General features: G+C 43.3%; 1 protein-coding gene across 1 annotated transcript in view; it reads left to right on the forward strand.

The window, feature by feature from the left end:
• NOL8 (nucleolar protein 8) overlaps positions 1–21,630 on the forward strand; it is a 205,636-nt gene that overhangs the window by 108,958 nt on the left and 75,048 nt on the right. Inside the window, exons 11-14 of the mRNA XM_078661396.1 lie at positions 12,803–12,947; positions 13,500–13,583; positions 16,625–16,950; positions 21,161–21,296. Coding sequence (XP_078517522.1) covers positions 12,803–12,947; positions 13,500–13,583; positions 16,625–16,950; positions 21,161–21,296 — 691 coding nt within the window. The remainder of the gene's footprint in view (positions 1–12,802; positions 12,948–13,499; positions 13,584–16,624; positions 16,951–21,160; positions 21,297–21,630) is intronic.

Genomic DNA, 21,630 nt, shown 5'->3' on the forward strand with positions numbered 1-21,630 from the left:
ATCTCCAATCTCCTCTTCCTCAGAACAATAATGAAGAAAGCTCCTTCTCAAACTTTATTTCTCACAAAAACTTAGGAAACCCTTTCCATAGTTTCTGGCCAAAATGAAGCACTCTAAATACTTGATGACATTCTGCCTATATTGTTTTAGGGCGGTATCTCTTCTAGTGCTATTGTACATATATTTTGCCTTAGACCATAAGACCTTGTTCAGAATTGTGAGTGTGAGAATAGCGATCAAAGGTTAAGTATTAAACTGTTCTCATGATTCCGGTCATCAAGATCCCAATTTGTAAGAATGAACTGCTTCAGTTTATGGCATTTACCTCTGAATTGTGCTGCCCCCTAGGGATCAACCCTCTCACCCTCACTGTTTAAACTTGTCATGGGTCTACTAGCCTCAGTGTTATGAATTATGACTGCTATGCTTTAATATGCAGACAATATCCAACAAATCTGTAATGTATCGGCTATGGCAACTCTAAAAATCTGCCCGGAAAGTTTCTTAAATTGAATATCATTTTTTCTGCTTATAACTAAACCCTACACATTCACTTCAGAGAACCACCGCCCCAGTAGAAAAGGCATGACACGTTCTCAGATGACAGCATTTATCTGTTTTTAAAATCGCTTGAGCTCATTACTGACATGTACGTAATTATAATCTCACACATGTCTAGATTCACCAAAATTCACCTTCTTTCAGGGAAAGTTATGGAATATTAAACAATTAGGGCCTCCAAACCTGCACATTATATATTTATATAGTTTTTCAACATGTTATTTACGATATGAGTAAACATCTGTAACTTACCTTTAATAAAGATTTTTTGGTTAATTTCTTTGGTTTTGTTAATCACCTGCTCCTTCTCCCTCTGATTGATAGGGAAAACCACAATAGTCCTCCTTAATAAAACTTCATAAAAAAATATTTAAAGTAAAATCTGATTTTGGGTGGATCACAATTGTCTGTAGTCCAGTAAGGTTAAATACACTGAAAGTGTTACAAGAAGGGAGGTACTGGAGTAGAAATGCTAAATGCTGCCAATAATAACAAATTATAACCTACGGCTCATCTAAATCACATCATTCTGAGTTGGCTGATTTTTAATTTCCTTTTGCTACCTGGTGCCTTCCCACAGTCCCAGTTTTCCGAGAGCTGGATTTTCGTGGTTTGTATTAACTTATCATAGCTGTATGCAATTAATATCATCTGGGTTGAAGATAAACACCCTATAATTTGTGATCTCTAGATCCACCTACTGTCCTGATAGAGGACATTTAATGAGGTAAGCCATGGCATTTAATGAGGTAAGGCATGGCGGCAATTCATTAAATGTCAGCGCAAAATCTAACTCTTGGTATTTTCTAAATTGTTTTATCCTCATTAACCATGCCAATTAAAGAGGATTTAAACCAAGTACTACCGTCTTCTCACTAGCTAGAACTCTTACCAAAGAGATGCAAGCAAAGTGCAATTTGACAAATTAATGAAATCAACACACCTCGAGTCCTGTATTTCATGATTAAGATTATTGTTCGAATAACAAGGCTCATTAATACATTTGACAACTTGATACAATAGATACTCATAACCATAGAGTTCTTCCCATGAGAATATCACCAGCCACCAGGCTTGATCCGTAGAATTTTTTCACCAATCCGAAAGTGTGAGCGAAACTCTGGCACTGGACATTCGAGTATGTGGTTTATAAATAGATCCTTCTGTAGGTCGGGGTGCTGTTTGTGATCCTTTTCAAGGAGTCAGTTTGGTGTGAAGCCCGGTTTCTGCAGGAAATTTTCCAGTAAGACGAAGATGTGCTATAAGTGCAAGCAATCCAAGCAGGCTGAATACCATCCTGCCACTCAAAACAAGGCAATAATACAGTCAATCAAAGGGTCATATTCCAATAGCGTCTTCCATCTCCCATCTTGCCCATCAGTTTTTCCAGCACACCCCAAATTTCCACATGCCATTGTCAACCCTACAGCAAATGGCGGCCTTCCTTGAGGCCATGATACAACTTTCTCATATGATTCTTGGTCCAACTGGTGCACCTTCAGGCCCCACAGAGCTGCACCACAAGCTGACCCCACAAGACCTGTGCCCAGGCCCTTTCCGACATCAGTTCATTCTTCCAGTCTAGTCGCTAGGTTCACCCCAGTTCGCTCCATGCCGATGCCTACTCAGCCAGCCCAGGACCCAATCCCAACAGCAGTATCCAATCCAGAGCCATAAGGTTGCTCCAGACTTTTGTCGCTTATGAGATCACAGCCAGTCTATTGACACCCAAATCTGTAGTCTTCAGTACCAGTACTATCAGAGCCTGGAGGCCTTATTTGTATCTGACTCAGATGTGGTTCAGAATATGCAAAATGTTCTCCATTACATTACTGATGATGAGGTGATCAGCCTACTCCCGCTTCTCTATAATGATGAAGGCCTATACCTGGGTTTGCAAAATGCCAATTGTTTAGATACATCCCAGAGACTGAGCTGAACTCTCCACCTGGGCAACCAGTGGAAGAAAGTACTTGTTTTGCAGAAGTTGTTCAAAGGGCAGGAGAAGTGCTCGATTTACTAGACCAAGGGAAACTTGCTAACTGAAATCCTTCAGCAGTTTGAGCTTCTACCAATCCAGTATTGCTATTCAACGAGGCTCTTATGGGACCCCCCCTATTGTCTACTTGCTCCAAATCATGATTGGGGCGTCTAGTTAGTCGACCTGTTACCAGGCGACATCGGCCCGCTCCCAGTGACCCTCATTTTCTGATAAGGAACCATATGTCTGAAAGCTGGGTGGTACAAGCATTGACAAATAAACTCACTCCTAACAAGATTCCAAGCAGTCTTCTGTACAGAGGTCACGGTGTTTTGATGCAAAAGAAAATATATTGTTGACTACTACCTTAAGATCCTTGCATAGGATGTTGTTTCTGGGCACGTACACCTATGGTTTAAGAGGCATGGACAGCAAATTCTTTCCGTCTGTCCTAGAAGACCCCAGGATGTTGCTTGTTCAAACTATACATGATGGCCAGGACTTATCGAAATATGTGATGGGGTGGGTAGAGCTTTTGGCACCAGTTTAGTTATTCAAAGGTACATCCCGATTTACTCAACCATGTCCTAGCATCACTTCTAGACAAGTCACAGTCAGTCAGTCGTAGACCACACCCAAACGATGGCAAGCTTCTCACATCTTTTGGATTTTTCCATCATTGAGAGGAAGTAACACCTGCGCACCTTTGCAGAGGATTCCCTTCATTGGGAATGTCCTGGACATACTGGTGTTTGGTTTATGCCCTTTTTACTACTGCAGTGAGTCCGGGACATTCAGGATATGATCATGATATTTTGAGCTCAATCCTGGGTCTCGGGGAGGACGATTGTGAGAGTTCAGAGGCTTCTGGTACTCATAGTTTGGTGCATCCACCTTGTCCGGAGGGCCAGATGACATATGCAGGCCCTGCAGTAGAACCTTCAATTTCAGTGCACCAAACTCCAGGGCTGCCTTTCCGACTTCGTATAGATACCACAGGAGATTGCCCATCATCTTTTGTGGTGGCAGACTTCGCCAACCTGATCTGTGGCAGCCACTCTCCTTCCCCACCTAGACTTCACAGTTGTGACCGGTGTAACTGCTGGGCTTGGGCCACCTGACAGAGGTAGAGATCAGAGGCCTCTGGTCTCCGGTCGAGAGCCAGCTCCACATCAGCCTATTGGGGAGCTTTGGATGATGCATCTGACCTTGATTTTGCCATTTATTAGGCGGAGGCTTGTGCAGCCATCATGGACAACACTACCGCCTTGTGGTACTGCAACAGGCAGTTTGGAATTGAAGGTCTTGTGCAAGGAGCCCTACTTGTATGGAAGTGACTAGACCAGCAGAACATCTTTTTGGTAGCTAGCCATCTGGTAGGGTTTATAACCGAGCAGATGAGCAGAGCTGATTGTCAGCTGATGGAGTCAAAGTGACACCTCCACCCTGATACGCAACGGGCATCTTCAGTGGGGTAGGCCCTGGTTAGATCTGTTCGCTACATGTGAGAAAGCTCAATGTCCGCTCTTCTGTGTAGTGGAGTTTCCTCCTGCAAACTCACAGGAGATAAATTCCAATAGCAGTGGGGCATGGTTCCTGCCTCTCCCGCTTAACTTCCGAGGAAATTCAAGACAGACCATGCTCAAGACATGCAGGGCCAGGAAAGTATGGTATCCAGAGCTCCTGAGTATGGTCATTTGTCCTCCGATCCAGCTACCACTTCAGGAAGACGTCTTAGCGCAACAAATGGGGTCTGATGTTCATCACGCTGCAGTTGGACTTGAACTTAGTCTTGACATTTATGTGCGTGCCTTTTGAACCAGTACACAATTGCTCACTGCGACTACTGAACCTCAGAACCGTCTTCTTAATTGCAGTCGCCTCTGTGGCCTTGTTAGTGAATTGCAGTCGCTCTGTTCTTGATAAGTTACTGGTGAAGAACTGGGTAGCCTTCTTGCCTAAAGTTGTGAAGCCATCTCATGTAGGCCAATTCATCACTCTGGCAATGTTTTTTGCTTCACCACCTCCTTCGGAAGTGGACGAGAGACTCCATTGGCTTGACCATATAATGACCTGGAGCTTTTACATTGATCGAGCAAGGGACTTTCATGCAGAAGGATTTTCTGGAGTAAAGAAAGGGAAGGCAGTGCAGAAAAGGAAATTGTTAGGATTGCTAGTCTTTTGAATTAAAATCTGCTATGTGCTGGCAAAGAAGCAAACCCAGAATGACTGCAAGCTCGTTCCACTAGAGTAAAGACTGCTACAACAGGTGTGTTGATTTGAGACATCTGTTAGGCTATGTTGTGGGCATATGTGCACACGTTCACCAAACACTTGTGCCCTGACAGCTAGGCCCAACAGAAGTACCATTGTGCCTGCTCGGTCCTGCAGGACTTTATGGTCTGAGTACATCCCTCACACCCTCCACCTTTGAAAGGTACTGCTATTGTATGTACCTTAAGGTTAGAAATCTGAGGTTAGAAGAATCTATCAGAAGATACTTACCCTTGGTAATGCTCTTTCTTGTGGATACTCTGTCTAACCGTAGTTTGTTTCCTGCCCTGGCACCTGCTTATTCTGTGAAGTGGCCCTCTAGACAACCCGTGCTTAATTTGCAAAATAATAAGTACCAGTCCCCAAACATTTTCTCCTCCGCCATCTGCCGGTGCTGATGAATGTCGGTATTGCTTAATACTGAGGCTGCATAATTTTGATTCCACCTCATGCCCCTTCCATCCTTGAATACTCTGTCCCTTTTATTTAATGCTTCCAGGTTCTTTTTCATCTCTGCTTTCCCCCTTTGTCACTGTTTTTCCTTCTTTTTCCTCTTTTCCTCCTTTTTGTGTTTTTCTGTCTTTTGCTCCGGGTCAAAGTCTAATACGGAAAATGAGGGGCGGTCCCCAAAAATGGCCGCTGTTGGGGACCACCTGCAACCACCACCTCAAAATAAGCACTGTGGACATCTGAATAAGGTTCCAAGAAAGGTTCTGTAGCTGGCAGTTTTTATTTGTAGTGCTCTGCGTCTGAGGGTGTGGCAAGAGACGCTGACGTCAGCACTCAGTGTCTCCACTCCATTACCTCTGGGGCAAAACAGAGCCAAAGGGCACAACCTATCTGCGCATGGATCTAAAATCTAGTTCATGGCTGACTGTTTCAGATGTATATAAAAAATTTAAATAGTTGGGGATGTTCTGAGGTGTAGTGAAGACATTCACAAAGCAACCAGCCTAACTAGAACTACTAGTACATGATGCTGGATCTGTCTCCCTTATACTGTTGCGAGGTTGCCACAAGAATTGTGCAACCAGAAACTGAACAAATACAATATGTGTAAACTACTTAGCAAGCTGCCCGAAACAACAGACCAGACCATATTTTAGAGATATTTGTGTAAAGGGGTGCAAACAGTAAACATTGGAGTACTGTTTCTTAAGAAATATCATTACACTTAAACAAAACTCAAACTAAAACACTGGCAGAGATTACAATGATCAGTGGCTTGCACTAACAGCCAATGGTAGTGTACCAATTCTAGGAAAACCCAAAGGTGGTGATGGACGGTGCGTTGACAATACAAACACTCACCCCCTGTCAACTGATCTGGGTTTAATCCATCACCGTTCTTTAGCTCACTCCGCCACCCCAGTTCAGACATGGCCATATGCAAATCAGTCTGACCCTGTGCCTCATGGGAACAGTCCAGCCCGAACTGCCAAGCCATGTCTTCCTTGGACCGGAATCAAGCTTCCCAGGACCGGTTTCTGGCATTACAGCCTTCTTCAGCCGGGCTTGCTCGACTCCAGTGGCAAAGTGAGCAAGGGACTCACGTCTGAGCATACCCTGCCAACTTAGGGCGAACAAAGAAAAACCAAAGGTGGTGATGGACGGAGCGTTGACAATACAAACACTCACCCCCAGTCAACTGATCTGGGTTTAATCCATCACCGTTCTTTAGCTCACTCCGCCACCCCAGTTCAGACATGGCCATATGCAAATCAGTCTGACCCTGTGCCTCATGGGAACAGTCCAGCCCGAACTGCCAAGCCATGTCTTCCCTGGACCGGAATCAAGCTTCCCAGTACCGGTTTCTGGCATTACAGCCTTCTTCAGCCGATCTTGCTTGACTCCAGTGGCAAAGTGAGCAAGGGACTCACGTCTGAGCATACCCTGCAAACTTAGGGCGAACAAAGAAAAACCAAAGGTGGTGATGGACGGAGCGTTGACAATACAAACGCTCACCCCCAGTCAACTGATCAGGGTTTAATCCATCACCACCTTTGGTTAGGTCGAGCCTAGACGTGCAAGCAATGCGAAGCATTGCTTGCTGTCTGCTCGACAACTATTGTTGTCCGTTTCTGGGAATGTAGACACGAGTCGGAAGCGCGCTTCTCCAGTGTCAGTTTTGTCCGTGTGAGCGCGCCTCTGAGACGCGCTTGCGCAGACGCACACACAGCCCCTACTTTCGCTTGGCTCGCATGCACTAACGGCACACACACACAACCAGCCCCCACCCCCCTGCACACACACACAGGCGCGGCACACATACACACGCTGCCGCCCCCCCACCCCCCCTGCACACACAAACATACATACATGTACGCATACACCTGCCGCCGCCCCCTACCCCCCCCCTTACAACTAAGCCCCACTCACCGCATCGCCGCCACTCCTGACTTCTGCGGCCACCGCGGGGCTCTCCCACAGGCATGGGAGCCCCGCGTCACCAATGCTGCTCTCTGGCACTCCGTGGATGCGGGCTTCACGCAGAAGGCGAAAGTCCCGCCCCACGACCAGCTTCACGCTGCCGAACTTCCGGTTGCTAGGCCAGGTTACAATCCTTGTCTATTTTGGTATACAGAGGCTAGAAAAGGATCAACATGTCCAATGAGCCTCGAAGGACACGTAGCAGCAACTTCCAACCGAAGCAGTCAACAAAGCCGATTTGCTCCTAGGCGGCCACTAGCATGAAGCGAGTGCACCGGCCATCTTAGACTAACCAGTGTTCGTGGGTCGCCTATTGAAGGTCAGCGAACGATTGCTCGTTTTGGTCGTTTTTGTAAGTGTGTATTGTTATTACGTTCAACACATTCTAGACTGCGTTGTAGAATTTTGAATACTGATTTGCTGGCAGACAATATTGTTTGTTTTAATCAAGAAACTCTTAAAAGAGATACGTAATATTCGTGTTTTGTTTCTATAAATAAAAAGGCGTGTTTTACGTTATATTGGTGGTAAACGTGTGTCCGCAAAGGCGAAATCTTTCGGTATTAAGGGGGCCGAGTTGTTCGCATAGCGAAACTTAGTCTCTTTTCTCTATCAGAGGCAGGGGTGTGTGTGCTGGTAGGTGGCACTGACGCTTCTTTCATGTTCCCGGTTCTGTGAGTCTCTGGAATTGAGCGGTATGGAGTCTCTTTACCGAATCCCGTTTGCGGTACTAGAATGCCCCAACATCAAGCTCAAAAAGCCGTCCTGGTTACATATGCCCTCTGCCATGACAGTATACGCTCTGGTGGTCGTGTCCTATTTCCTCATCACTGGGGGGGTGAGTGCTGCGCGAAAGACTGTTCTGTTTACACAAGACATAGTCGCCTTGTCAGGCGAATGCTAAACAGGGAAATAATAGACTCTGTCTTTGCATGAATCTCTCTGGGCATATATGAACGAGCTGTAAGCCACAGTACAGATGGCTACATCTCTGTACATTGGGTAACTTTTTGCATGTTTTAAGTAGGGCGAACAGGCATATGTAGATTACACGATTTGTCCGGAAACCCAGGTGTTTGAGCCGAAGGTGGGACTCTAACTTAGTTCTAAAGTTTGCAGCTCTGGCAGGCTATGTGGACAGAATTGCCAAATCACACCGCGTGCATGGACCAGCCCCTACTTTTCACTTTCACATCATTGTTATTAGGTAGATTTATCTTAATATTTGGATTCGAGCAAATGACTACAATTCTCATAACATACTATTTTTTTAAATACAGGCCCAGGACTTGAAATGTGGGCACTACCAACAAAGGTTTATCTGGCAACAAGGGGTAATCTTTAACCCTATTCCTCAGGATGTGCCTCGGACTAATAGGGACCTTGTGTCCAATCTCTAAATTAAGGTTATTTTCACTGGAAAATCCACCTGTTTCACTGCACAGCCGATCTGAATAATAGATTTTTTGTGCCTCAGATTCTCATTTGCTAATCTGTAACTCTTAAAGTGTTCACCAAAACAACTGAGTCTTTAAATGCTATATATTGTGCATGTAAATGCTGCCCCCCAATGCACTCCTCACCCTCCTAGCAGAAACAAATGTAACTAGTATCTATCACCATCTTCATCCAACCGGCCAGCAAACCACACTTCTTTTATACACTCCCAACCAAAAGAGTGCTTAAAAACTCTTTTTACTCTCACTACAAATATGGCAACACCGCTTACAATGAGCTGTCCATCAACTCATTGTACATTTTATCGAGAACAACAGTTCACACTGAAGCACTCATTCTACAGTCCTGCAATACATGTGTGTAAGTAGACTTCTTATAGAATGTAAATTGATGCAAAGGAGCAGTGAGCATTTAAGGTGTACAGAGTAGGGATTCACAAGGCAGTGAAGAGAAGGGAACTCCATTAAGTAAGGAATAACAGAAATACGTTCAGGTGTACAGCGTGTGAAAGAAAAGCGAGCCACACGCGGGGCACAACTCTTCATTAGGTGTGAGATAACAGAAGAAGTTACACAGGCATGGGGTGTTGCTTCAGTAGTTTTTCTTTATTTATCTTCTGAAGTGGAGGTAGAACAGAGAGGTAGCCAGACTGAAATTGGAATGTAGTACCAGATTCTCAATTCACTGCAGAACAACTGTAATCTTTTCTTCTCCTTCTTGCACTTTCTTGTCTGCATCATGGCAATGCTACTGCCGGTGATATGAAGCTGGAGACCTTGATCTTTTCAGTTGCGGTGTAGTGCTTAATCTTACCTCCTGAAAATTGGTGCAATACACTCTGAAAGTGATGCTTGGTTTTAGAGGTAGAATACCGCTCTTTAAACAGAAGGTGATACTATTGAACCTCTATAGCCCTTTGATTAGGTGGGACACATCATTAAGAATATCTTAGTTTATTCAGTTTGGACTGTGGGACTTGGGCGAGGAAGGGACTGCCTCAGTCGAGATGTAACTAGACCAATGCTTGGATCACTTTTCTGGAGTCAGATTTCAAGAGTAAAAGTGTCACTTTGCAAAATATGAAGAGTTGATGACGTTTTCAGCATTCTTTGCAATGTTGCGCCACTCCACTTTATACCAATTCACTCTACCCCACTCTGCTCTCCAACGCCGCAAGCTACCACTGAATTCTCTGCCACTCTGCTATGCGCCACTCTACTGCACTCTACCCCAATGCACTGTACGTCACTACTCCCTACGCCACTCTGCCCTGCATCGCTCCACTATACGCCATTACACTTATTTAAGTATTAATTATTAAAAAAAATTAAAAGCCATTGTTATTTGTAATATCAATACATCTAAGACACGTTAATAAAAAAAATTTGCATTACAAATGCTATAGGTGTCACATTTGCGAAAGTTATAACTATTGGCATTGTAAATGACAAAGCTATTAATTTAGCTTTTTTCAAAACCAACACATAAATAAAAAAATTGTCATTTACAAGACCAAAGCTCAAACTTTCATAATGCGAGACAATTGCATTGCAAATACTTGTTTTTCTTTGTTCGCCCTAAGTTGACAGGGTATGCTCAGACGTGAGTCCCTTGCTCACTTTGCCACTGGAGTCAAGCAAGCCCGGCTGAAGACGGCTGTAATGCCAGAAACCGGTCCTGGGAAGCTGGATTCCAGTCCAGGGAAGACCTGGCTTGGCAGTTCGGGCTGGACTGTTCCCATGAGGCACAGGGTCAGACTGATGTGCATATGGCCATGTCTGAACTGGGGTGGCGGAGTGAGCTAAAGAACGGTGATGGATTAAACCCAGATCAGTTGACTGGGGGTGAGTGTTTGTATTGTCAACGCTCCGTCCATCACCACCTTTGGTTTTTCTTTGTTCGCCCTAAGTTGGCAGGGTATGCTCAGACGTGAGTCCCTTGCTCACTTTGCCACTGGAGTCAAGCAAGCCCGGCTGAAGACTGCTGTAATGCCAGAAACCGGTCCTGGGAAGCTTGATTCCGGTCCAGGGAAGACATGGCTTGGCAGTTCGGGCTGGACTGTTCCCATGAGGCACAGGGTCAGACTGATTTGCATATGGCCATGTCTGAACTGGGGTGGAGGAGTGAGCTAAAGAACGGTGATGGATTAAACCCAGATCAGTTGACTGGGGGTGAGTGTTTGTATTGTCAACGCTCCGTCCATCACCACCTTTGGTTTTTCTTTGTTCGCCCTAAGTCGGCAGGGTATGCTCAGACGTGAGTCCCTTGCTCACTTTGCCACTGGAGTCGAGCAAGCCCGGCTGAAGACGGCTGTAATGACAGAAACCGGTCCTGGGAAGCTTGATTCCGGTTCAGGGAAGACGTGGCTTGGCAGTTCGGGCTGGACTGTTCCCATGAGGCACAGGGTCAGACTGATTTGCATATGGCCATGTCTGAACTGGGGTGGCGGAGTGAGCTAAAGAACGGTGATGGATTAAACCCAGATCAGTTGACTGGGGGTGAGTGTTTGTATTGTCAACGGTCCGTCCATCACCACCTTTGGTTTTTCTTTGTTCGCCCTAAGTTGGCAGGGTATGCTCAGACGTGAGTCCCTTGCTCACTTTGCCACTGGAGTCAAGCAAGCCCGGCTGAAGACGGCTGTAATGCCAGAAACCGGTCCTGGGAAGCTTGATTCCGGTCCAGGGAAGACATGGCTTGGCAGTTCGGGCTGGACTGTTCCCATGAGGCACAGGGTCAGACTGATTTGCATATGGCCATGTCTGAACTGGGGTGGCGGAGTGAGCTAAAGAACGGTGATGGATTAAACCCGGATCAGTTGACTGGGGGTGAGTGTTTGTATTGTCAACGCTCCGTCCATCACCACCTTTGGTTTTTCTTTGTTCGCCCTAAGTTGGCAGGGTATGCTCAGACGTGAGTCCCTTGCTCACTTTGCCACTGGAGTCAAGCAAGCCCGGATGAAGATGGCTGTAATGCCAGAAACCGGTCCTGGGAAGCTTGATTCCGGTCCAGGGAAGACATGGCTTGGCAGTTCGGGCTGGACTGTTCCCATGAGGCACAGGGTCAGACTGATTTGCATATGGCCATGTCTGAACTGGGGTGGCGGAGTGAGCTAAAGAACGGTGATGGATTAAACCCAGATCAGTTGACAGGGGGGTTGAGTGTTTGTATTGTCAATGCTCCGTCCATCACCACCTTTGGTTTATCAGTGTACCAATTCTAAGCATGAAGTAAATGTTTGTTAAATTTGACTGAAACATTCCTTCCAGGTATACAATACAGTTTTGCCACTAAGACAGTGGTCCCGGTTTTTCATACAGGCTGTCTCTTTTTTGTCAGCGTAGTAAGCTTGTTTCAATGTCAGCATATTCATTGCAGATAGGAGTTCCTGGGAGGGGTTTGGGGTGGTGCGACTCACATTCAGCTAAGGTTTAGCTTCTCAAGAAGCATTCTCACATGAGAGAACTAAGGAAGGGTGTTACCTGGTTGAGACTAAAATCTTTTTCAGATGGCTTAAAAACATGGCATCAGTTTAGCCACCTATGGACCAACAGCATAAAAGCGTAAGGGCATTAACACCATCTAAAGACTCCAAAGCTAGCTCTATCTTCAAGGAAATTATGTCTATACCTTCCTGGCCATGGCAACCTTCTGATAAAATCGTTCTCCACTGTCGCTCGGGCCTTAAAATTGGTTGCACCCTAGTCTTAACATTCCTACAGAGCCCATGTAACTGACTTTGCCTGATAAATCTTCAGTAAGAATGCAACTCGCCAGACCAGCTTCCTCACTTTTTAGAGACTTCAAGTAAGATTCCTGGGGTGTCTGCCTGTCATTTTACAGAGGTGAACCTCACAAAGAAACCTAACTAAAGAGATATTTAGTTTACTGTTAAAAGGAAAAAAAGATATTCATAATTTTCTCAACAAACCTTTTTATGTACATATGATTAGTCCCCAGACATAAGGTGTACAAGGTAAGCAACCCTGTACAATGATAGGGTTACCTGTCATCATTACTTAAATAGATGGCTAAAAAGTCCTTAAAAGGCAGATATCATTAATATATATAATGAAGGCTGACACATATTTTTTCTTTCAGATGAGAATGTGCCAAATGATGCCTCTGAACAAGCGGATCTTACTACAGAGAAAAAAAAGAACATGGAAATTTTACAAAGCCTGTTGAAAGTCAACATCGGAAGCTCAAAGTCTAGCAAACAGACAACAAAGGCTATGCTATTCCGGTATGTTTTTAGTTTGTACAAAAAAATCTAGTTTTTCATGGTTTTTTAACTGCAGTCAAATCTATAACAATTATCAGATTGGAAAAGTCTTAAGGACGAATAATCCCATTGTATCGTTTCATAAATCTTTCAAATAAAATGTGCAGGCAATGTGTTTTACTTATGTTTGCAAATCCATGACAGATTTCTTACCATCACAGGAATCTGCTAATTGGTTGATACTGCTCAGCCTGATTTGAATCTGTGAAGACATGAAATTGAGCATTGTTTGTTGAATGTTAATCTAGACTGTCACAGATAAATCAAATCACTATGTGATTCCCTAAGTATTTTCTGAATTAAGCATAAGGTTTTCAAATTAATAAACCACTTTTATACTTTAAGATCAGTTTTGACATGTTTGATTGCGGACTAGATGGTTCATCTAGTACGATTAAATGGTACAATCTTCGAAGTGAGAATTGTGAGCAATGTCATGATTTTTAAATAATTTAATCAACAGCAGTTTGGTGGTCACATTAGGCAATTAATAAATCTCTTCTTATACCACAGAGATATTAATGCCCTGCATTATGATCCCACACGGGAGGATCATGCTGTGTTTGAAAGAAAAGTGGAACCTGTTGAGAAGGAGAGGTATGTACATCTTGTATGTTATGCCCGGTTTTAAGATAGACGTTCATTTTGTTCCAAAGGCAGGTGAAGGGATTTTTGGGGGATTTTGTTTTAATTGGTTTGAACAGTCAGGGTTACCTTTCTTGTATTTTGTACTATTTAAATTTCTGCTTGACTGAAGGATATAAATTAGGTCCATGGAAAAAATAACATCTCTGTTCAAAATGGCATATGAAATGTTGTTGTCACTGTTAAAGTCCACTTCTGTAGTATTTTTTTATAATGTAGCGAGTTGCCAGATGTAAGTTTCTGATGGGTATTTGTAAGGCAGCATCATTTTATCTGCACACACATTCGCCATAAAATGCTGTGTGGATATTCATGCAAGGATGTAAGCCCTGTTGGGCAAACAACTCTAAAAATATGTTTCGCTTCCTGTCTACCTCTGCCTTAAAAGAATGGTGCGCTGCTTTTTAGTCTGTGAAAAGCACGTGGTCTGCAACAACAAATACTACCAACTGAAAAGTTTACTTTCTTTAATCAACAGTTTGCATCTTGTGGATATACCTGCCACCCACCACCGCTGTACTTGGAAAGCAAAGGGTTGCTAGGTAGCTTAGCTAAGCTATTCATGTTTTCTAATTTCACAGAAAAGCAGACCACAAATCCCAGTAGGTTAAGAAAAAGGGTTATCTTCGTTAAGTCTACATGCTGATGCATTATGTGGTTCGGCTATGTTATTCCTGTAACCAAAACGTAGTCACTTGAACCTTTAACCAAACTGACTATGCTTATATTAATAAAAGTAATTTATTCAATTTACAACCTCTGTAGATTAAAGCCCCCAGTTAGCAATGCCAGAACATATTCTTGAGACTTCCTGGTCTCGCATACTGCAGTGGCAAACATTCAACTGACTGAGCCATCTTGCTGTTTGTTTTGTTTGTTCTCTTTTTGGTGTAGTCAGTTGATTGTCGGTTTCCTCAACGTCAAACAATCCTATCCTAACTTTATAAATCACATGCTTACTGTTTGTTCAAGTCAACACAGCCATTTATAGCATTCTTAAAGCAATATAACCTAGTTGAGAAAAGAGGGACGGCTGGACTGACAACACAAACCAGCCTTGGCAATTAAGTGGAGTGGGACCGGCACCGGGTACGTGGGTGGCGGTGCTGGTAGGAAACACTGCTGCTGCTTTTTTTTTTTTTTTTTACAGGGGACTGATATTGCAGCACTGCTGGAAAACCAGCCCCCATCTCTCCAATACCGGCCCACACTGCACCAAAACTAGCCCCCATCCTTCCCTGCCAATGGGAAAACTTCTGGTGCCCGCTACGGTCAGTCCAGCCCTGAAGAGAAGGGAAGGAGCAGCAGAGCTGGGAGAAAATTTGACACCCACATGAACTATGCAGTCCTGTAATGCTAGAAAGGAGTACCACACTAAAGATTAGGGGAAGCCGAGCCGGTGGAAAAATATATTTAATTTTTTTAATATAGCACACACATGATCATCTGTCTGTCTTCTCCCTTACAGGCCAGATATCTTTCTCCATTGTCTACAAGGGAGAGACAAAGTGCATTAATTTCCTAATCTTTAGCTTTAATTTGGAGTTCTGTGTGAGTTGCATTTCGAAACAATCTTACTATTGATTGAATGTTTGTTTTACTTAATTAATGCAACATAAAGTGTGATGCTAAAATTGAGAATCTGAATGTGGAGAGATATGGTAACTCAGATTTAGGATATTTGTGTCTTAGACTTAAAGGATTAATGTAGTTTTATTAGATGCTACATTTATCACAAAAATCCTGTTGATTACATGATTTATGTTTTGATTTAATATGCCATGTTTGAATGATAGAACAAAATGTTTGTGTTTGAATACTTGGCTGTAAACTGAAACATAAATGCAGTTTACAAGTGCAGCTGCTATTTTTCCATGCAGCGTTTCAAACAGTGTCCGGCAATCGTTGTATTCTAAATCAAAGACTATTTGGAGAATTACAAAGCTGTCTTTGTTTGAGGTCCCCCACAAAGAAAATAAAAGCAAATGTAACTTACCATTGCTTTTGCCTCCGACTGCACAATACCAACAAAGAGAGGAAGACTGGGCAAGGGTTAAGAGGCTCATATTCTAAGTGTGAGTTAGTCAGACACTTGTGAAAATCTACTTTTAATTCTTGCATTTTTCATGTAATTACAGTGCTTAGAAATGACATCACATACAGACCTTTTCATTTAGCAGTTCATCCTGCAATTTTTTTTTATTTTTTTTTGCACTGGGCTCCCTTCATGCTTACCCTCAGGACTGCCACACATGTAGAATGGTGCTGTGGTTAATCCTATTTCTCCCATTAGCTCTCCTGCACTGTGAGCGACGACATTTTTGCCTGATCAAATATGCACATCTGCCTAAAAGGAAGTGCACTTCAGTGCCAAAGTTAGGCGGCTAATACTTTAACTTGGCCAATGTTTTTCCTTTCAGTCTTCATCCATTATTAATTTTTAGTCATAGTTGTGTGTTTTAGCTAAGCCTTTTAGGCTACAGTAATTCAAAGCTAGTAGTAATTGTTCCTCCTGTGCATATTAAAATTAATAGGGGTCAATATGTACACCTGCCTGCTAGGAATTATTAAATGATTTTTTTTATTGCAAGCATATTGCTGCCACATTTAGATAGCACCATGTTTTCTTTTTTCCTTTTCTTGTGACATGCTCAGGATAAAAACCTTCTAAAAATGTAACCATTACAGTGCCCTGTTTAAAGTTCAAAGTTTACTCAAAAGGAGAAACTGAAGGTGAACTTCAGCTAATTACTGACATTAGTAGGCTGTGAGTAGTAGAGGTTTGGACCCAACATCCAAAATAATTTATGTATCCTAAATGGAAAGGCAAATGTAAACATGCTAAGAAATGCTGAAGGAATAATATAACACTGGGCCATTTTTAGTAGAATGGGATGAGTAGACGACTTGTGTCCCCATAATTTATATGCTTCTTCGAAGAGTGGTTGCTTAGAACTTTTGTGTCACCATTTTTCTGCCCTTTCATTATCCAGCAAAGCCAAAAGAAAGAAAATGAGAGCTGAAGCTGAAAAGTTACCTGAGGTATCAAAAGAAATTTATCATGAGGTTGCCATGGACTTTAAGGAAGTCTTTGGAGCTGCAAAGTCAGCACCAGAGGAGAAGGAAGAAACAACTCCATGGGATCAGGAGGAAGAGAAGGAGGAGGAGGAGGAAGAAGAGGAAGAAGTAAAGATGGTAGTTAAGTGCACAGCTGCAGAGAAACGTACCGAAGTTTCTTTAGAGAGCAGTGACCAGGAGAACCCGGCAGGGTTTACTTTTTCATTCTTCGACGCTGAAGAGGAGACCCACATGCAAGAAGGTAATTATGACAGCATTTGCCAATCTTTCTCTCTGTGAACTCTCTGCATGAAATTCAACACAACAAGCCAGGTGTCTGTCATAGTTTGTGCTTATTTATGAAATGGCACCAAAGTTATTAGTGAATCAATATTTTTGACTTTCCCCTTTTTAATTTTGCCCCCTCCTTTTAAATCTAATTTAATTGAAAATTGTAATCTTTGTGCTTTGCTTAACTAACAGCCTGCCAGATTTCAGGCAGGTTCGTTTAACAGCGTAAAAGTTAACAGCTAACCAATACTTTTTTCACTCCTTCTCTCTCTAAGTGTGCCACCGATAGTTTTCATTTATATAAAAAATGTAAAAACTAAGCTAAACATGCCACGTGTTGCGTACTGAGCCAAATGTGTTGACTGTATGAAAAATTCCATGCAGATTCGGTAAATATTACCAGAGTTAAAAACACATGAACTGTTAAATCCTTTTAACTTTACCCTTGAAGATGACTCAGCATTTAACTTGCCATGGAAGACTAGACATGTGAAATGTCTGATACGTGGATTGCTCAGTGTGTGCCGTAGTTTTTTGCAAAGAAGCACTTCTTTATCCCCCAAACCTTCATTGTTTATTCCCCTTGTTGACGGAAAGGTATCATGGTTCACTTTAATCTTTGCTGTTTGCAGGTCAAGGATCCTCCTCATAGTCAACAGTGGTAATAAATAGCATATTACACTCTGTGCATCTGCACATATGTTTAGATCAGTTAAATGCCTCCGTGAAAAAAGAAAACAACAGACTCCAAGTCTTGTGTTAAATTCTGCCTCATGGATCCTAAAGCCATGAGAAAGAGGTAAGCCAAACTCTCTATCGATGGGCACAAAAAGCAGATTTGATACTGATACACATCACAACTTTGGACCCAGTCCAGATCACCATCCTCAGGTGAAGTGAAGGCAAAGGTGAGAGACAAGCCAAAAAAGAAAAGGTTCTTTGTCCGGCGGCAGTTTCGCCTTCCTCTTTGGATCTGAAGCAGAATGTGGAACCAATGTGCCCAAGTTCCCCATGCCAATGTCAACTGTTTAGCAAGTTGTGGCCTTCAAGTAATCCATATTGCAGACATAGAAAATGATTCTGTCATCCTCTTGGACATATTCTGGACCCACAGTCCCAACAGGGCCTCCAGTCAAATTGCTGCCAGCAGTCCCTTCCCTGGCATCTTCTGACCTTATGCAGAGTCAATCAGCTCCTCCTCTGATGGCAGGCTGAGCATTTACCTCACCGACACAGGCCTGACAGGTACCTCTATCCACGCTGCCTCCTACTCCAGAGACGCAGGTTCTTCATTTGGTTTTGACACTAGCCCCAGATTTCAGATCATTCATCGGCTTTAGTTCGTCCTGTGTCATGCTACACAATCATCAGCAGCAGTGCTTTACGAAGATGAGGCTATTTTTCATCTGAGTACAAGGTCTGCATCCTACCGAACCTGATAACAAGTGCGATGAGGAGGCGGATGATTTACTAATCCTAATCTGCAAGGTAAATCCTAACTAATTTTCTGTGGCTTGCCGTGTAAGGTTCTTCCTGAACGTCCTGAAAACCTATGTAATGCCTTCACCCAAATACTCCAAGGTGGATAAGACTCAGCTGAACAGATTTTATGTTCAGGTCTGAACACCACCTACTCTGTTTCGTCATTGATGGATAAGCATTTTGATATGGCCATAATTTTTGGAGACCTGGCAAATGAACTCTGGAATGTTTCAAAAACAGAAGAGCTACAGCTTGGTCCTTGAGATTGCTATCCCCGGACTGCCAACTCTTATCAGTACTATAGAAAGTTGCAAGGTTACTCTAGGGGCCTCACCTTCCCCCAGCAGCAACCATTATGTCACATACAATAGATTTCTTTTGCTAGCAGAAGCAGAGGCAGCAGCAAGACCACAGCAGTATTAATCTTCTTTGTTTCTTGACAAAACTTCTAAACCTCTTTAGTTTGCCCTTAAATGGGTATCTGAATCGGGGGGCACAGATAAAGCACCACTGGCAATCAATCTTTTTAAAACTATAGGTCCTCCATATTGGCCAAGTTGGTTATCCTGTACTCTTTTTTCATTCCTCTTTGCATTCCCCACTGTTTTCACTCAGAAGTCAGCAGTCCATGTCAAATCAATTTCCCAAAAAGTATCGATGTTGCTAATTAAGAGGCCGTCAAGCTAGGTCTCTGAGATGGAGCCAAAGAATGGACTGGTTCTCACGTTACTTACTGGTCCCAAAGAAAAACCAACCTCCGGCTTCTGAGTTCTGAGCTCGTTACTTAAGAATTTCAGGATGATAACCCTTTCAAGACTTTGCTGGCCTTTGACCATGAGGATTTTATGGTAAACCTGACTTAAAGGATACATATTTTCATTTGCCAGTTGTGCAGTCCCACATGAAGTATCTCTGCTTTGTGGTGGCATCAGATGGGTTAGACTTCACCATCCTGCCTTGCAGCCTTACTTAAGCACCTCAGATCTTTTCGTAAGTCATATAAGTGTCCACAGCCTACTTTTGCAGTCAGGGATACATGCATTGTCATCACTCGACAATTGGCCTTTGAACGCAGGTGCGCCCCAGTTAGTCTTGGACCGCCAGCAGAAAGCAATGCTGTTGTTTAGTCTGGGGTTCTTCAACAGATCTAAGTCGAAACTTCAATCTTCCCAGAGGGCTGCTTTTTATCAAGGCTCTCTTGGACAAGCTTACCACATACTTCTTCTAGAGCTGTGTGCTATCCTACTGGCTCCCTGGGATTTATTGCCTGCCTTCAAAGGTAGTTACATCGATGTGCTAACTGACAATACGACAGCAATGGGCTACTAAAACAAGTAGGACAGCATGATGCCAAGGGTCCTCTGCTTGGAGGCCCAGAGGTTCTAGCACTAAATGGCACTTATTGCAATCTCCTGATTTGAACACTTTTTGAGCTGTTGTACAACTGCCCTCTTCGGTTATTGACCATCAAGAACGCTTTTCTGGTAGTTATTACATCTGCCAGGAGGGTTAGCGAGTTGCAGGCACTCTCAATGCATCCTTCGTATACTACTTTCTACCCTGACAAACTGGTTCTCAAGACATGTGCGTTCTTCCTTCCACGTACGCTAGACCATCACCCTACCTACATTTTTTGCCCTGTATCATAATTTTAAGGAAGAGGAGAGACTCCGCCATCTGGATCCAAAAAGACTATTGTCTTTCTACCTTGATCGCACAAAAGAACTCCGGATGGGTGACCAACTCTTCGTATGGTACATCAGGGCCAAGAAAGGGAAGGCTGCAGAAACGAACCATAAGCCGATGGATAATATTCTGCATAAAGATTTGCTGCACAATGGCCAAGAAGCACCACCTGAGGGCTTGCACACTCATTCTACCACACCCAAAGCTGCGCCCACTGCTTTATCTTGTTGAGTTCCAGTCCTGGACATCTGTCCGGCGACAACGTGAGCTTAATTGCACATTTTTACTAAGCACCACTGCCTGGACAGTCTGGTCCATCTGGATGGGCACTTTGCCTGTTAGGTCCTGCAGGACTTTCTGGCCTAAGTTGGTTCACAGACTTGCCTCCCGGTTATTGCTTTGATATCTATTGTAAGGTAAGGAATCGGCTGCTAGAAGTCTCTTTTTGATGAAGAAGTTACTTACCTTAGGTAATGCCTTATCTGGTAGAGATTGTCTAGCCACAGATTCCTTTCAGAATATGAGGGTTTCTCCTTACTAAGGTTCCTAGAAACTCACACCAGTGGTCAGTCTTCATCGCAGCTCCGCGCTCCTGGCGTGGAAAGTTGGGAAAATGAACTGACTTCAGCATGTCAAGGTTGTGCTTATATATGTAATGCATACGTCACTTCCGCTGTGGACTGCGTCGACACAGAAATGAACGACTCCACCTTCTGACGTGCAGGGGTACATCTCGAAAAATTCAGACCCAGTCTGATGCCTGGGGATAAATCTAAGGTAAGGAATCTGTGGTTCGATAGAATCTCAGATAAGGCTTTACCAATGGTAAGTAACTTGTTATTTCTCATTGGCTGTAAGCCATAATTTCATTCAGGCTAAAGAAGGTATTTGGACAGCTTGTGTAAGTGGCTTGCTTATATCTCTTTAAGGATAGACCACTCCATGATGTTAAAAGGCAATGCTTTTTTTGAGTACCTACACAAGAGAATTACAAAGGTATTTCTTTGTTTCAGAGCCATACAAGATTGAAATGATAAAGCCTGCCAAAGTGGCTTGGCAAGAAGATGTGCGTTTTCAGGACAGTAGTGAGGAAGATGATGAAGAAAAAGAAGGGCAGACCCAACTTACGAATGAAGAACCTACAGTGAGGTAAGGTTGCTACATTGCATCCTATTGATTTCAGTAAGGACTGTTGATTATATTTGTACAAAAAATCAAACATGAGCAAAGTAAATTTTTGCATGGGGGTACTACCGTGGCCAGGTTCATTCCATGTAAGCACTGGTGCCACACAGTGGGGTCACTATGAAGTACTGTTATATGTGCTCACTACCACACACACATTTGTAATTGGCAGTTAGGCAGAAGTGTAGCTGGTATTCCAAGAAATGTAGACCTTTAAATTGAAGTCTAGTTAGCTCGCAAAAGATGAGATGCACCCATTGTTATCATTTCATACTTCAGTTGTTTTCTGTCAAGGGAT

The sequence above is a fragment of the Lissotriton helveticus genome, chromosome 9 (assembly GCF_964261635.1).
Source record: "Lissotriton helveticus chromosome 9, aLisHel1.1, whole genome shotgun sequence".
Classification (NCBI taxonomy): domain Eukaryota; kingdom Metazoa; phylum Chordata; class Amphibia; order Caudata; family Salamandridae; genus Lissotriton; species Lissotriton helveticus.